The following is an 18,336-nucleotide window of genomic DNA, read 5'->3' on the forward strand; positions in this document are numbered from 1 at the left end:
GATTTCTGAACAACCTGGATTGCCCGCGACTTCACTTCAAGTTTTACCTGCTCCACCTTCCTCTGCAACCTGCCGGCCCAGTTTCATTTTCTGTGCCATAAGGTGGCCACTGGTTGGGGGGTGAGGTAGCGATGTTTCGGCATCCAAAGGAGCTGAGCTGCCACTAGTCGCTGACTTTTCAGTACCTGTCAAGGAATCAAAAAGACTTGGATTTATATAATACCTTTTACAACCTCAGGTTGCTCCAAAACATTTTATAGGAGGTACTATAAAATGTAGTCACTGTCATAATGTAGGAAACGTGGCAGCCAATTTATGCACAGCAAGCTCCCACAAATAGCAACATGATTATGACTAGACAACCTGTTTTACTGATGTTGTTTGAGAGATTTATCGTTCTGATCACCGGAGAGGGCTCCTCCGCTCTTCTTCGAAGTAAGGCCATGTGACTTTTTATATTCAACGGAGATGGTACCAGGACCTCCATTTATCCTGTCACCTCCAAGAGTACTGCATTGGAGATCAGCCTAGATTATCTGCTTGTGCAACTAGAACCAAAAACTTTCTGACTCTGGGGCAGAAGAGCTACCCACTGTACGATGGTTATCCATTTGGGCCGGAAAAATAGAAAGGAAAATTATCCAAATGGAAAGCAGATTCAAAATGCGCCTGGGCAGAGGGATGTGTGTGTTGTTGTTCAAGAATGCAGAAAGTCGGTATGCAGGTACAGCATGTAATTAAAAAAGCAAATGAATTGTCAGCGTTTATTGCAAAAGGACTGGAGTATAAAAGTAGAGAAGTGTTGCTGCAATTGTATAGGGTGTTGGTGAGGCCACATCTGGAGGATCGTGTCCAGTTTTGGTCTCCTTAATTGCGGAAGGCATTGGAGGCAGTTCAGAGAAGATTCACCAGATTTATTCCGGGGATGAAAGGGTTGATGTACAAGGAGAGATTAAACCGTTTGGGCTTATAATCTCTGGAATTTTGAAGGATGAGAGGGGGGGCTGATCGAGGTATATAAAATACTAAGAGGGATTGATAAAGTAAACGTAGACCAAATATTCCCCCTCTAGACGAGAGGTCAAAGGTATAGGTTGGAGGTGGTAGATTTAGAACTGAGATGCGGAGGAACTACTTCTCGCAGAGAGTGGTGAATTTGTGGAACTCGCTGCCCCACAGTGTAGTGGAATCTGAGTCATTAAATGGTTTCAAGAAGGAGGTAGATATATTTCTGATTTTTAAAAATGGGTTTAAGGGATGTGGGCAACAAGTAGGCAGATGGATTTGAGATCAGGAAGAGATCAGCCATGATCAGATTAAATGGCGGAGCAAGCTCGAAGGGCTGAATTGCCGACTTCTGCTCCTAATTCCTACGTTCCAATAATATATAATAATAATGACCTTATGTCTGTAACTCAAAATAGTGCCAAAATGTTTTCTAAATGCTGCAGAAGTCTGACTTCGAGAACAAAGAGTTGTCTTTGCAGGATACACCGGAAGCGCCGCAGTTTATTAGGAACACGAGTTATGCATTTTCGTGTCATCCAGCTTCACAAAAAAACAGCATGGCGTGCAACACAAACTCAGCACTCCTACACAAGATTATTATACAAGCAGTCAATCTTCAATACAGCAGCAAATTCCCAGCAGATTAATGGCAGCACCAAAAGTATAGGGCTAAAACTTTAAAGCCTCCATCATCATAGAAACTGTTTTTTAGATTATATAAACTTAGAAAAATAATAAACATTTGGCAGACACCCGTACTGATCCTAAAAAAAAATTCAATGGTGCGAACATGTGAGTGGTTCATTTCAGCAGCAAGTAAGCTGGTATCCCTTGTGCTGTGTTCAATGGGAGAGTAGAGGTGCATTCCACAATCTTGCTTATGTTTACATACAATTTCGCTCACCCGCTGCATTGATATTTATCTAAGGTTTGCTCTCAAATCCTTAAACACATGGCTTGATGGCATACAGGTGTCACTATCACATTGACATAAACCAGTAATAAAAATTCCAAACCCTAACTTATTAAGGGCCCTACTAAGCCTGTCCAAGGTGCAACATAATGGCTAACTGCTGAAAACCAATAAAAATTAACTGTATGATGCATGCAGGAGGAACAGAGTTTATAAAATGCAGAAAAATGTCATCTCTTCTCAACTAGTGCATGCAAGGATAATGGACATCTTTCAGTGAAAGAGACATCAACTCAGACTGAGAGCAAAGATCAGCAACCTTAATATCAAGAGCCAATTTTGAAAAACTTGATCAAAAGTGCAATATGTTAATAGCTGAAATGCATGTTACTCAAATGTCGATGACAATGAAAAATAAATCAGACAGTTTCAGCAACTTTAATTGAATACTTCCTTCCAATGTGTTCATTAAAGCCACAGGTTGCAGACGTTGATCCTGATTGGATTATGTCCGAATTCAGTGAAGTGCCAATTTAAAGTTACTTTCAAGCTATTCAAATGAATACGAGTAGTTCATTTCAGCAGCACTTCCTGCTCAATGATGCAATGTTGTACTCATGGCACTATCATACAGGCAATACTGCCCACTGATTAAACCCAAGTGGGATTTGTATTGATTAAAATTGTCAAAACAAGATCGTCAGTTTCCTTCCATCGTTAAGTCAAGAATAATGGTACAGAAGCATCCTGATCTTTCTTCCAACTGTAGAATACATCACCCCATTGCCATTGCAGCCAATGTCCATCCTGAACAAGTTTCAAGTGGTGTTGGAGCTGGTAATGCAACTCAGTCAGTAACCACTGAGAAAATTCACTCATTCCATGCAGCAGGAACTCATCCTTGCCCTCTGCGGTAGGCACTATTAACTATTTGAATTTTTGTGTTACAAAGCAAAATCTTAGCATGCAGCTGGTAGGTGAAAATGATACACCTGCGATTATTGTTCAGCGTATAAGGGTCCTTCCTGTTTATTTTCTTATTTCCCCTTTTATTTTTTTGCCGTTACATTTTTGTTTGATGGACGGTTTATGGACATGTGCCTTTAAGGTAGCCTGTATGTTGAATGAAAGCAGTGGCCTGTGCCTTTAATTCAAGCAGAAGCCTGTGCTGGTTTAAATCGGAGTTGTAGACTGACTGGCACCAATGAAAGAGATTGGCTAGGTCTCGGCTTGATTGATTTGGCTGATGGCCAATGAATTTTCCCAAAAGGCTGTGCTCGGCCCATTAACAGGTGGTGATTGGATACTGTTCTACTGGAAGACTTACGATTCCAGTTTGGTTTTAGCTTTGATTCAAACTCTCTCCAAAAAAGATCCAACTAATTCTGTGCAGAAGGCCACTGTGAGGGCTGACTCTCGCTCCAACAAGTCTGGGTGAGGTTTTCCTGAGGCCTGAAGTCAAACCACGAACTAAAAGCAAAAGGTTTGATGTGAAATAGAGTGTCTTTACAGAAAGATAGAGGCCTGAATGCGAACCTTCAGCTAAATGCCCAGTTTGAAAGAAATCAAGTGTCTCTCCAGAAAACCAGCTGCCAGTGAGTGCTGCATTTTTCTAAACTACTGGGACCCCATGAATGACTCTACAAAGACGACCATTATCGGCTGTAAACCAGAGATTTAACCAGCAAGCGTGCTGTGGCGAAAGTGTGCTAAAGAACCACCATCTGACATAAATATTCTTATTTTTTGACTTTGATCCTTATTAATTTGACCCTTTTCCACCCTTCTGTGTTTGTCTGTCTTGTGTGTGGTAGAGGATGGGACTGTTCAAATGGATAGTAGGTATTTGTTTGTCGTTAACCAGTTGTATTTATTGCATATTTCATGATAGTTCTGGGTAATAAAGAATAATTGTGTTTCAACTTACACATCTGGTGACTGTAATTATTGGGCAGCCACGGGCCAAAGACCTCGGGAATTTTTATAAAAATTATTGATTAATTCACTTGTGTTGTGACTCTAGGATGAGTGGGGCTGGAATTGACCGTGCACTTGACCAGGGTGTCATAACATAATTTGGGGGCTTGGGTCTGGGATTTTTGAAAGAGTAGACGATGGATTTGGGTTGCAATGCAAATTTTAAAGAATTACCAGGTTTGTAGTGATATAACAGGATGGCTCTGGAAGCTGCTTAAGAGTTTTCTTGAGGTGGAAGACTCATCTCTGGTTTATTTAAAAGAACTTCACAAAGACAAATTAGAAATAGATGTACCAGCTCGAGCTAGGAAGGTTGAGGTAATTGAAGCGATTGCCCAACATTTTGAATTCGAAAGAGATGCTAGGAACACAGGAGAGCCCACAAAGTAGTGTTGTATTAGGGACTTGAGCTGCAGAGCGTTCGCTTGCAGTTAGAGCATAAAAGGGAATTTAAAAGAATAGAAATGGAGATGCAGCAAAAGGAAAGGGAGCTGAAGCAAAAAGAAAAATGAGATCGAAAGAAAAAAAGAGACAGGAAAAGGAAGAAGAGAGGGGGAAAATAGAGAAAAAAAGCAAAAGATATCCTTTCAGCTTAAGACACTGGAAATGAGTGGGAAGCTGCCAGAAAGTAGAAGGGAGCCTAATCTTAGAACATAACCCAGTGGTGATATGTTTAAATTTATACAGGCCCTCCCAAAATTCAATGAGAAGAAGGTAGAAATCCTTTTTATGAGTTTTTGAGAAAATAGCAACCCAAATGGTGTGGCCAAGAGAAAACCCTTGCGGAGTAAATTGACAAGACAGGCACACGACGGTTCTGCTTCCGTGTCAGAGCGGGTGTCTGAGAATTAGAACGAGGTAAAAAAGGCTATTAGGGATGAATTGGTTCCCGATGGAATTTAAGGAGGCAGCTGGGACAGACTTATGCAGGAGAGTGAATAGATAACTGGGAATGATTAGAGATCTCCTCCTCAAACAGCACATTTCATGATAGTTCTTGTTATAAATAAACAGTAATTTTTTAACGCAGAGGGTGGTGGGTGCCTGGAACGCTTTGCCAGCGGAGTGGTAGAAGCAGGCACGATAGCATCATTTAAGATGCATCTAGACAGATATATGAACGGGCGAGGAAAGAGGGAAGTAGATCCTTGGAAAATAGGTTTAGATAAAGGATCTGGATCGGCGAAGGCTGGGAGGACCGAAGGGCCTGTTCCTGTGCTGTAAATGTTCTTTGTTCTTTGTAATTATGTTTCAACTTACAGACCTGGTGACTGTAATTATTGGGCAGCCAAGGGCCAAAGACGTAGGGAATTTTAAAAAGAATTATTGGTTAATTCAATTAGGTGGTGACTCTGGGATGAGTGGGGCTGGAATTGACCGTGCACTTGCCTGGGGTGTCGTAACAATTGAATCCTACGGGATAGGCGGAAGCCATCATGCTTATGGTCTACTCTTTGAAAGAGCTAATTAACCATTGCAAATCTCCTGCTCCATTCCCACTACCCTCCAATTATTTCCCCATCAAGTATACTTCAAACTCCCTTACTGAATCTGATTCCACCACCCTTTCAGACGGTATTCAAATTATAAGAACTAACATGCTGAGAATTCTGACTTGCCCTTGGTTTCTGGAATAAACTATATAGGAAAATGCATTGCCTTAAAAAGTATTGAAACTATATAATTAATAATTGGCAGCATGCTACATGTTATGTGGCCTAAGCTTCAGCTGCAAAGTAAATAACATGCCTTAGCATAGGCTATGATAAAAATGTGGAACAAAAAATGTGTTTCAATTCGGTTTCTTTTGTTGTGAATACCTTTGCCTAACACAACTGAGTACTTGTGTATGCAATGTTAATATCTGCCAGTGGAGTCATCATTGAACTGGTGAAAATAATGACAACCATTCTGATAGAACTTGCCCATCTGAGGAGTAGACAACCTGCAGTGGAACTATTTCTTACCATTTGTGATGTCTTTGCCATCGTTCATTTCTAATGCTGTAGTGCTTCCATCCTTTTTGTCCTGTTGGAGAGTATTATTGAGAACCTGGGCTTGGCAATGTGCCTCAGTGCTGTCAATAACTGTTAGTAAAGCCTCAAGTGACAACAGGTGAGTGGTGTACAGTTGTCCAGATACAGGAAAAGCATTCTACAAAAAGAATCAAAGGACATGCTCAGTATAACTGGCAGAGCAAATGCAAAGATTCTAAAGGAAATCAATAATTCAGTGAGGTTGGATAATTTTCTTCTACACTTTGCTTGCATCCAGCAAATTTAGAGAACAAGCTTATAGAATCATAGAATTTGCAGTGCAGAAAGAGGCCATTCAGCCCATTGAGCCTGCACTGGTCCTTGGAAAGAGAACCCTACTTAAGCCCACACCTCTGCCCTATTCCTGGAATCCAATAACCCCACCTAACCTTTTGGATACTGAAGGGCAATTTGTCACGGCCAATCCACCTAACCTGCACATCTTTGGACTGTGGGAGGAAACCGGAGGACCCGGAGGAAACCCACGCAGACACGGGGAGTATGTGCAAACTCCACACAGACAGTCACCCGAGGCTCTGGAATTGAACCCTGGAGCTGTGAAGCAGCAGTGCTAACCACTGTGCCACAGTGGTGCCGCTTGCATCTTAACAGAAGGCAGGGTGGAAACAGGTTTGCATATAAAGTATATACTTGAGTAAAGTCCTGAACAGCAGGAACAATTACACTAGCTCTCATCGATAGCCTTGTATCGAAACATTTTCATTTCCGAAAAATAAAGTATTATGTGGCTTAACAACGAATTCAGATTAAATAGTGCGTTTCTCATGAATGGAATGCACTAAAGTTATCCAACAGACTTTCTAAAGCCCAGTTTACATTTTCTCACTTTTAGGATCACTCCAGTATTACTATGTTAAAGTATTATACTGCGGAATGTCTAAATAAAGCTCTTTACTTGAAGACCACCAAGAAATACTACTTTAAAGCTGAAAGAAAGACCGTACATTTGAAAGGGTCAAAGATTCCCTGGAGACTGTTTACCTTGGAAAGGAGTTTGGTAAGGTCTTCAAACAGATTACAACAGTAGAAATCACAATCAAAGTTGATGTACAGTTCTGTGGCAAAGCTTGGGATTCTCCACAGTTGAACTAATGCCTCCAAAGCCACCTCCTTCATTTCATACGGCATTTTCGGATTCTCCGAGGTGACCAATTCCATTAGCTTTTTCAAATACATCTAGAGAAGGGGGAAACATAAATTTTCCATGTATAATGCCTGTCAAAATGTCCTAAACCAGTGAACTCATATCAGAATATGGATGGCTTCAATCAGCAAGACACAGTTCCAAGTAGTTCTATAATATATTCTTGCAACTGTACAAGTGAAAAAGGGCAGCAGAAAATTTTTCCGACTGAAAAATACCCCAATTTCTTAATTGATTTTGGAATAGCTTGCCCAGAATTGCAATTATTTCTGAATCAAACATTAAAAAATAAAAAAATGAAGCATTTCCATGGAAGTCAAAACCTTTTAAACAAATCTGTATTTGCTACATCACTTACAAACACACCAACTGAGATAAATTATGATTCCTTGCAAAATACGGATGAATGTGACTCAAGCTCTTTGCTGTTAATATAAATATAAAATGGCTCACTGAAAATGAGTTTACACTCTTTCTCAAAACAAAATGCATCTTGAAGTCATGGAATACTTTCTGCCTATAGACGTCAACTTTTAAAAAAGTAGCTCTATTGACGGAAACATTCATTATATTTTGCTAACTGGTTTACCAATTGAAATCATCATCTCCATTACTGCAAAGGAACAGAGGAAAGTTATTGGGCAGGGTTTATGAAGGGTGGCTAATCCACAAGGCCCGATTTAGAACCTGGCTACAGTTGAAAATTTATGCCCATTATTGTAGAGATCTGTTTTATAACCAATTATTCAGAATTTACATCTTTTTGGATCTAGTGCCTGTACAATCACCCCTTGCTGCAGTCTCATTTTCTTCTGCTAGCCATAATATAATCATGAAAATGAAGATTCTGCAATTTTGTCAGAGTTTAAAATAAATAACAAAGAAACGTGAGCGAATTCCTGAACTTAAAACAGCACTTTAGATCTCCATAGCAAAGATTAAACGAGGATTAGGATGATCATCATGGTCAGTTGCTTTGAAGACTAATAAATGTGCACGTGAAGCAGGTTCTACCTACAGAGGCCAGTCTGTTTAAATTCAATTCCACCCACCTCAAGTTGAAACTTAAGATGCTCCCTCATACTTTCAAATAAAAGGAAGCACAGCCGGAGAGATGTGGCATACAAATTAAGGCGTTCCACAATTAATAGCTGAAAAATAAACAAAACCGAGTTGGTGAATATCCCCAGAGACAAAGTCACAAGTCCCAAAAAATCAGACAAAACAGCAGATTCTTACCTGAAATAGGTGCCGACAGAGTTCATCTTTAACTAGACCAAGCAAAGATGTATAGTTAGCAATGTGCGCCGATTCCAATGCTATAGTAAGCAACTGCAAACCCATATGAATCATTACATCAGAGTTGTGGCGGTCATGTGGATTGGTGAGGGATATAAGGAACCGGAATAGTTCCCGTATACAAGGCAAGCCATATGGAACCAGAGCTGCACCTGAAAGAGATATACGCAAACATTTGTATGAATTACATAGAACAAACAGCACAGAAAAAGTTGTTTGGCCAACCTGGTCTGTGTTTGCGTTGACATTCCATTAGTCTCCTTCCCGTCTATCTACCGTATATACTCAAGTAGCAGCCGATCTCATGTTAAAATCGGCCCCCGACATTTGGACAAAAAATCCTCTAATTTTCAGACCTCAACTCATTATTCATTAAAATGGTGTTTCTGAATGCCTACTTAGGGCAAACCCTTATACAAAGGGTGGGAGAACCACCAACGTGACACTTTCCACCAGGGCCCGTCTCTTCCCCGATCCCCAACAGCACTGAAACCACAAGCCCAGGTTCTGGGATTGGAGGGGGTCCATAATCAAAACAGGCGAGGCAGAAAATGAACAAACAGATGGTGTAACCGTCTCTTCCTCCATTACATAATGGATTATTTTGAGAACCACGTTAGGGTAATTAAGGACAACAAAAAACAATTAAGTGATTTTGCTGTGACAAGAAGAAGAGATTATTGCTAAGATGACAGAGATACAGACACAACTAAAGGAGTTACGAGCCAAAAATCAGCAGTTGCTGCATGATGAGGAAAGTTAGAATATGGTACGAGAGAGAGAGAGAGAATGAGTGAGAACATTTACATGAGTATATGTGGTACCTTATTTTAGACTCCCCGTTCTAGTCCCATTTCTCTCGTTTGGTTAGTTTCTGAAAGTAAAGTCAAATTCCCTACGATGGAGTGTTTCACATTCTAACCACTCTGGAAAAAGACATTTCTCCTGGGTTCCGTTTGAATTTATTTATACCTATCTTGAATTCATGGCCGCTAATTTTGTACTCTCCCACGAATTGAAACATTTTATCCACAACTAGCCTGTCCAACCCTTTCATAATTCATAAAGTCTTCTATTAAGTTGTTTCTAAGTCTTCCCTTCGAAAAAAAGACCCCAGCCTGTTCAATCTTGCCCAATTGTAACTGCTCAGTTCTTTGTCCATTATTGGAATTTTTTTTGTTGCACTTTCTCCAGTGCTCCCCTGTCCTTTTATAGCATGGAGACCAGAAATGTGCACAGTACCTAGTGTGGCCTAACCAAGGTCATCCACAAGCTTCATCTCACTACATTACTTTGGAATTCCACGGGCAGGATTTTCCATGCAACTCACCAGGTGTTTCGTGGCAGAGCAGGCTGCCCAACATTGGCCATTGTGAACTGGGTTTCCCGTTGAATGCAGCCATCTGCGCCAGGAAACCCGCAGTGGGGGTGTGCAAGCTGCGGGACATGAAGATCCCACCAGCATGAATCGGACGTAAATTCCCAGCCCATAACTTTAGTAAAAACTGAGCTTTATCAGCATTTTATTGATCTGCTGATTTGTTCACCTGAATCTCTAGATTCCGTTTTTTTTTTAAATTGCAATTTTTATTTCCTACTCTCCAAGGTGTAAGTGACGGTTCTGAATTTCCAACCAAAGTACATCGCGCTCTTTCTCTCTTCATGTAGTGCCTCACATGGGTTAGCTTTTCACACATCTCTATGCCATATCATCACAATGGGGCAAGTAGAAGAAGCAGGCCCTTAGACCTACCTCACCTGGGATTGAACCTGTGCCACTAGTGTTAGAGGCTCCAGGCTCAACCCAACCAACTCCTTCCAAAATATATCACCTCACATTTATTAACTGCAAAGATAATTTGCCACTTAACTTTGCCTGTATCCAAGTTTTCAAATGCTGTCTTGTATTATGCCACATTCTTCCTCCGCGTTAGCTATACCTCCTACTTTGTATCATCTGAGAATTTAAATATTGAGTTACTTATTCCTAATCACGATGTAAATGATGAATACGTGGTCCCAGTACAGAGAAGCTGACTGCCTTCCTCCCACCTTAATAACTATCTTTTATCCCTATTCTTTGCTTTCAATTTTTTAGCCAATTTGCTTTCCATTCAGTTACTTGCCCCGACTGCACATGCGCTAACCGTTATCATGAGTCATGTTCTGTCTTAACAAATATTTGACATCTACCACAGCATTCTTGTCTATTTTTTCAGTCTCCTCTTAAAAGAATTCAAAGTGCAGTGTGAGTTAAGTATTTCGGAATCCATGCTGGCTTTTTTCTTATATTTTCTATCTCCAGATGATTTTCTATAATTTTTTTCAGTATAGATATCAGCACTTGGACAGGAAAGGGGGGTTGAGGCCACAGTCAAATCAGCCATTATCTTATCGGATGGCGGTGCGGGCTCAGGGAGGTGAAAGGTCTGCTCCTGTTCCTAATTCTTATGTTACAATGCCTTTCCCACCACAGGAATTAAGCTGACTGGTCTATAGTTTCCGGGTTTTGCTTAGTTTTTGTATTGTGTATAAGAACATGAGCATTCTGTTATTCCTCTGGTATGACCGCCTCTTCTTCAGAACTTTTATAAATAAACCAGTGCCTCTACCACGTCATGAATAACTTCACTGAATAAGCAAGGGTGCATACCGTCGAACAGGGATTTTAAACTCCTAATTTTGCTAGTTTAGTCAATTATTTTCTTTGTTTCTCTCCCGCCTATATCAATCTATTTTTAAATGCCTCCTCTGTAAGTTGCTCGATAATCTGAGTTTAACTGAAGCATAGTGGCCCAATGTGACAGAAACAGTTTCATTCAAGTTTTTAAATCTTAATCATACTGCAGAGAGGGCTGAAAAAGAGAAAGAAACTCCGAAGGAGAATCCTGACTGGGCTGTTTGGGAAGGAGGGTGTTAGAGGGAGGAGTCAAGAGAGGAAATCCAGGACAAAAAAGAACAGGCTGAGAAGAGTGCGTGTGCCCTTGCAGGAAGAGACCATTTTACTCTCAAAACTGAGAAAAATATCTTTGAGAAAAACAAATTAAGTGATAGTGAACATAATGTTAAATAAAGCATTTCACAAATTAGCACAGTGCGGACCCTATTCTCATTTTGCCTTTTAAGTTAGAGCATTAAACTTCTTAACAGTAGGCTAAATCCTTTCACACAATAATATTTTCAGTTCCCATTTTACGGCTTACAACTTTTAAGTTAAACATCAAAGGATTGGGGTATCAGCTGTCACAGTTGCGTTAAAGTCATATTTAGAATTTTGTTCAACTTAGTGTTAACAGCAATGGTGCGCGTCTCTTAAGTCATGAAAAAGATTTTTTTTAAACTGAATCTGAATGCAAATCAACCAGACCAATTAGCATTTATGACACACTAACGCCCTGCAAAAAATTTTAAAATGCAAATTTGATTTAGGATTAAAATTTGTAGCATTCGGTCACCACTTTGCACATTGTACAGAACATATGAGTATGTATACAAACCTTCCTTCTGTGTTGACTGTGTAAACCTAACCCCATGAGGGTTAACATAGTCCATATCGTGTATTTCATGGATCGAAGCAGTATCAGACATTTCTGTGAGGGAGTCCCGGTCTTCTAATACTTCTGGAATAGACTCCACTGATGTTGATTGAGCCTTCTCTTCCTTAGGCAAAAAACCTTCAACTCTTCCACCCTTCTGGGAAAGTAGCAAGCTTCAAGTTAATTCACCTGTATGGTACAGTTACCTTTTTAATTCTTTCTTATGATAGATTTGTGAACAAGGCTCAAACTTTTGATGCGGTCAAGGGCTAACTCTGTTCGGGTAGAGGAAGTTCACTGTTCATGTGCAGCCTACTTTCCCAACTATAATTAACTTAATTTGTTTTTTAGCCACTATTGGTATACCGGATCTTTGCTGGGAAGTACTAAAATCAGGTCAGAGTTAAGAATAAATTGGAAACAAAAATGTTTGATACAACCATAAACTCTACAACCAGAAGACACAGGCTTCGCCTCAGAAGAGGAGTAAAGAGGTGGGTCAGATTAACAACTTCAAAGAGTGCCAACTGTACAGAACAGGCTACTCAAAGAGACAGTCAAGGAGGGGAGGATTTGTAAATTGCAGATAAATGTTCCAAATAAAAACTGATCAAGTTAACAAAAATAAACTGACCATAGTGTGACATTTTTGGAAGAACTGTTTCTACATAGTACATAGAAAATACAGCACAGAACATGCCCTTCGGCCCACGATGTTGTGCCGAACCTTTGTCCTAGATTAATCATAGATTATCATTGAATTTACAGTGCAGAAGGAGGCCATTCGGCCCTTTGAGTCTGCACCGGCTCTTGGAAAGAGCACCCTACCCAAACTCAACACCTCCACCCAACACCAAGGGCAATTTGGACATGAAGGGCAATTTATCATTGGCCAATTCACCTAACCCGCACATCTTTGGACTGTGGGAGGAAACCGGAGCACCCGGAGGAAACCCACGCAGACACGGGGAGGACGTGCAGACTCCGCACAGACAGTGACCCAAGCCGGAATCGAACCTGGGACCCTGGAGCTGTGAAGCAATTGTGCTATCCACAATGCTACCGTGCTGCCCTTGAGAACAAATAAATCTACACTATCATTTTACCGTAATCCATGTACCTATCCAATAGCTGCTTGAAGGTCCCTAATGTTTCCGACTCAACTACTTCCACAGGCAGTGCATTCCATGCCCCCACTACTCTCTGGGTAAAGAACCTACCTCGGATATCCCTCCTATATCTTCCACCTTTCACCTTAAATTTATGTCCCCTTGTAATGGTTTGTTCCACCCGGGGAAAAAGTCTCTGACTGTCTACTCTATCTATTCCCCTGATCATCTTATAAACCTCTATCAAGTCGCCCCTCATCCTTCTCCGTTCTAATGAGAAAAGGCCTAGCACCCTCAACCTTTCCTCGTAAGACCTACTCTCCATTCCAGGCAACATCCTGGTAAATCTTCTTTGCACCTTTTCCAAAGCTTCCACATCCTTCCTAAAATGAGGCGACCAGAACTGTACACAGTACTCCAAATGTGGCCTTACCAAAGTTTTGTACAGCTGCATCATCACCTCACGGCTCTTAAATTCAATCCCTCTGTTAATGAACGCGAGCACACCATAGGCCTTCTTCACAGCTCTATCCACTTGAGTGGCAACTTTCAAAGATGTATGAACATAGACCCCAAGATCTCTCTGCTCCTCCACATTGCCAAGAACTCTACCGTTAACCCTGTATTCCGCATTCATATTTGTCCTTCCAAAATAGACAACCTCACACTTTTCAGGGTTAAACTCCATCTGCCACTTCTCAGCCCAGCTCTGCATCCTATCTATGTCTCTTTGCAGTCGACAACAGCCCTCCTTACTATCCACAACTCCACCAATCTTCGTATCGTCTGCAAATTTACTGACCCACCCTTCAACTCCCTCATCCAAGTCATTAATGAAAATCACAAACAGCAGAGGACCCAGAACTGATCCCTGCGGTACGCCATTGGTAACTGGGATCCAGGCTGAATATTTGCCATCCACCACCACTCTCTGACTTCTATTGGTTAGCCAGTTCGTTATCCAACTATCCAAATTTCCCACTATCCCATTCCTCCTTACTTTCTGCATAAGCCTACCATGGGGAACTTTATCAAATGCCTTACTAAAATCCATGTACACTACATCCACTGCTTTACCTTCATCCACATGCTTGGTCACCTCCTCAAAGAATTCAATAAGATTTGTAAGGAAAGACCTAACCCTCACAAATCCGTAATGACTATCCCTAATCAAGCAGTGTCTTTCCAGATGCTCAGAAATCCTATCCTTCAGTACCCTTTCCATGACTTTGCCTACCACCGAAGTAAGACTAACTGGCCTGTAATTCCCAGGGTTATCCCTAGTCCCTTTTTTGAACAAGGGCACGACATTCGCCACTCTCCAATCCCCTGGTACCACCCCTGTTGACAGTGAGGACGAAAAGATCATTGCCAACGGCTCTGCAATTTCATCTCTTGCTTCCCATAGAATCCTTGGATATATCCCGTCAGGCCCGGGGGACTTGTCTATCCTCAAGTTTTTCAAAATGCCCAACACATCTTCCTTCCTAACAAGTATTTCCTCGAGCTTACCAATCTGTTTCACACTGTCCTCTCCAACAACATCGCCCCTCTCATTTGTAAATACAGAAGAAAAGTACTCATTCAAGACCTCTCCTATCTCTTCAGACTCAATACACAATCTCCCGCTACTGTCCTTGATCGGACCTACCCTCGCTCTAGTCATTCTCATATTTCTCACATATGTGTAAAAGGCCTTGGGGTTTTCCTTGATCCTACCCGCCAAAGATTGTTCATGCCCTCTCTTTCTGTTGTTTCTAACAACAGATCAATAATATAATGTAGTATCACAGGTAACCAACCATCTCATTGGGGGAACACAGAATGTACATGGCAATTTCAAAATGTTAGTCAATTTGGGACAATGTAATAATGGTGTCCTGGCTATAACGTATCAAACATATGTCTTCTGTTAGCCTTGGCTGGTAGGATTCTAATCTCAGACAGAAGGCTTCAACTTCAAGCCCGACTCCAGAGACTAATCTAGGTTGGCACTCTAGTACATTTTTCAGGAACTGCTGCACTATTGGATGTGCCATCTTCAGGATGAGGCTTTAAACATTTTGCTTGTTTAGGTCGATGTGCAAGATCTCATTGCATCATTCCAGAGAGAACAGGGACATTCTCTCGTGTCATGGCCACCATGTATCTGTCAACCATTATCATCCAGAACATATGATCTGGTCACATCTCTCATTACTATTCCTGAGCACAGTACGAAGTCTTACAACACCAAGTTAAAGTCCAACAGGTTTGTTTCGATGTCACTAGCTTTCGGAGCGCTGCTCCTTCCTCAGGTGAATGAAGAGGTCTGTTCCAGAAACACATATATAGACAAATTCAAAGATGCCAAACAATGCTAGGAATGCGAGCATTAGCAGGTGATTAAATCTTTACAGATCCAGAGATGGGGTAACCCCAGGTTAAAGAGGTGTGAATTGTCTCAAGCCAGGACAGTTGGTAGGATTTCGCAGGCCAGATGGTGGGGAATGAATGTAATGTGACACGAATCCCAGGTCCCGGTTGAGGCCGCACTCATGTGTGCGGAACTTGGCTATAAGTTTCTGCTCGGCGATTCTGCGTTGCCGCGGGTCCTGAAGGCCGCCTTGGAGAACGCTTACCCGGAGATCGGGTATGAACGGACATCGCGCAACAATCACCAGGCAGGAATGTTCCCTTCCAGTCGGGGAACACTTCAGCAGTCAAGGGCATTCAGCCTCTGATCTCCGGGTAAGCATTCTCCAAGGCGGCCTTCAGGACCCGCGACAACGCAGAATCGCCGAGCAGAAACTTATAGCCAAGTTCCGCACACATGAGTGCGGCCTCAACCGGGACCTGGGATTCATGTCACATTACATTCATCCCCCACCATCTGGCCTGTGAAATCCTACCAACTGTCCTGGCTTGACACAATTCACACCTCTTTAACCTGGGGTTACCCCATCTCTGGATCTGTAAAGATTTAATCACCTGCTAATGCTCGCATTCCTAGCATTGTTTGGCATCTTTGAATTTGTCTATATATGTGTTTCTGGAACAGACCTCTTCATTCACCTGAGGAAGGAGCAGCGCTCCGAAAGCTAGTGACATCGAAACAAACCTGTTGGACTTTAACCTGGTGTTGTAAGACTTCGTACTGTGCTCACCCCAGTCCAACGCCAGCATCTCCACATCATTACTATTCCTGAGACCATGCTGTAGGAAAATTAGCTGACATGTTTGCCAACATTTCAAAAGCAATTTGTTGCCTGTGATATTGTGTAAAGCTCCATATAATTGCAAGCTCTTTCTCTCAAATTGTTATATGAACATATATATGTGAAACATCAATTTGATAACGTGTTGCTTCAAACGTTATGGTACTGTTCTTATACACAAAGTAAATTGATTTTTCTCTGCCAGTATTTGCAGCATACTAAACTGCTAAAAATAAACACCAAAAATTTAAAGGTAGCAAATGAAAAGGGTGGAAATAATTAATAAATGCAAAGCCCACTTGTCAAACACCCAAACAATCAGCACTCGCTTCTCCAGAAAAGGTTGTGTTCCCTTTACAGTTGGTATTCTCGTGAATTCAATTCTGATGAGTGCAAGGTGAAAAGCTTCGACAGCATGTTTCTTTTTTCCAGCAATATTCAAATAATTAATTGTTAACAACCTCCAACAATGGTAGCATTTACCTGAGACTCGTGCTGGGCCTGTGATTCTAAGAATTTCTGTTCAACAGGCTCACTGGAAGGGGTGTTTGCTGGAGTGATGCCTGTAGAATTGATCTGGTCAAGGTCAGTAAGGTCATCTTTTGATGTTGTCTTTGAAGAAAGTTCCATGCCACTGTCTGTGGTAGGACTCGAGACAGTGGACGGAATTTCTGAAATAGTGGTTGAACTCGAAGCTGCACTGTTTGAAGATACAACTGAATGTTCCAGGAAGGGTGCTTCACCTATTAAAGCAACCAGTATATCTTAAATATAGATCGAGAAGTCACAAATTTAAAATTCTTAATTATCCATTCATTTGTTTAACTCATACTTGATGATATCATTGCAATAGTGACCAAATTATGGGCAATGGATCATTCCTAGGAACGTGGAAACAGGCCCCCTCCATTCATCACATAATCACAGAAAATACAGTGAAGAGGCCCTTCGGCCCATCGAGTCTACACCGATCCATGAAAAATACCTGACCAACATAATCCCATTTTCTTGAATGTTAAGATGCCAAGTGCTCATCCAGGTACTTTTTAAAGGCAACCCGCATCGACCACCCTGCCTGGCAGTGCATTTCAGAGTGCACCCTCTGGGCAAAAATGTTTTCCTCACATTCCCCCCAAAACCTACTGCCCCTTGAACTTGTGTCCCCTCGTGACTGACCCTTAAACTAAGGGAAATAGCAGCTCCCAACCACCCAGTCCACGCCCCTCAATCTTGCACACCTCGATCAAGTCGCCCAGCAGTCTTTTCGGCTCCAACGAAAACAACCCAAGTTTATCCAACCTCTCGTCATAACTTAAATGTTCCAGCCCAGGCAATATCATGGTGAATCACCTCTGCACCCCCTCCAGTGAAATCACATCTTTCCTATAATGTGGCGGCCAGAATTGCACACAGTACTCTAGCTGTGGCCTCACCAAAGTTTTATATAATTCCATCATCACCTCCCTGCTTTTGTAATCTATGCCTCGTTTGATAAAAGGGAGTGTCCCATAAGCCATTATCACCACCCTATTAATCTGCCCTACTGCCTTCAGAGATCTACGGACAAACACGCCAAGGTCCCTTTGTTCCTCGGAACTTTCCAGTGTCATGTCATTCGTTGTATACTTCCACGTCAAATTTCTCCTTCTAAAGTGGATCACTTCACACTTTTAGAACATAGAACGATACAGCGCAGTACAGGCCCTTCGGCCCACGATGTTGCACCGAAACAAAAGCCATCGAACCTACACTATGCCATTATCATCCACATGTTTATCCAATAAACTTTTAAATGCCCTCAATGTTGGCGAGTTCACTACTGTAGCAGGTAGGGCATTCCACGGCCTCACTACTCTTTGCGTAAAGAACCTACCTCTGACCTCTGTCCTATATCTATTACCCCTCAGTTTAAAGCTATGTCCCCTCGTGCCAGCCATTTCCATCCGCGGGAGAAGGCTCTCACTGTCCACCCTATCCAACCCCCTGATCATTTTGTATGCCTCTATTAAGTCTCCTCTTAACCTTCTTCTCTCCAACGAAAACAACCTCAAGTCCATCAGCCTTTCCTCATAAGATTTTCCCTCCATACCAGGCAA

General features: G+C 41.7%; 1 protein-coding gene across 6 annotated transcripts in view; it reads right to left on the bottom strand.

Moving 5' to 3' along the window:
* gbf1 (golgi brefeldin A resistant guanine nucleotide exchange factor 1) overlaps positions 1 to 18,336 on the bottom strand; it is a 281,444-nt gene that overhangs the window by 65,508 nt on the left and 197,600 nt on the right. For all 6 annotated transcript variants that reach the window (XM_072491408.1, XM_072491407.1, XM_072491406.1 and 3 more), the window contains 7 exons: positions 16,724 to 16,983; positions 11,896 to 12,091; positions 8,339 to 8,550; positions 8,152 to 8,250; positions 6,937 to 7,131; positions 5,866 to 6,052; positions 48 to 185 (listed from right to left, as the gene is read on the bottom strand). In XM_072491408.1, coding sequence (XP_072347509.1) covers positions 48 to 185; positions 5,866 to 6,052; positions 6,937 to 7,131; positions 8,152 to 8,250; positions 8,339 to 8,550; positions 11,896 to 12,091; positions 16,724 to 16,983 — 1,287 coding nt within the window. The remainder of the gene's footprint in view (positions 1 to 47; positions 186 to 5,865; positions 6,053 to 6,936; positions 7,132 to 8,151; positions 8,251 to 8,338; positions 8,551 to 11,895; positions 12,092 to 16,723; positions 16,984 to 18,336) is intronic.

The sequence above is a fragment of the Scyliorhinus torazame genome, chromosome 28 (assembly GCF_047496885.1).
Source record: "Scyliorhinus torazame isolate Kashiwa2021f chromosome 28, sScyTor2.1, whole genome shotgun sequence".
NCBI classification, from domain to species: Eukaryota; Metazoa; Chordata; class Chondrichthyes; order Carcharhiniformes; family Scyliorhinidae; genus Scyliorhinus; species Scyliorhinus torazame.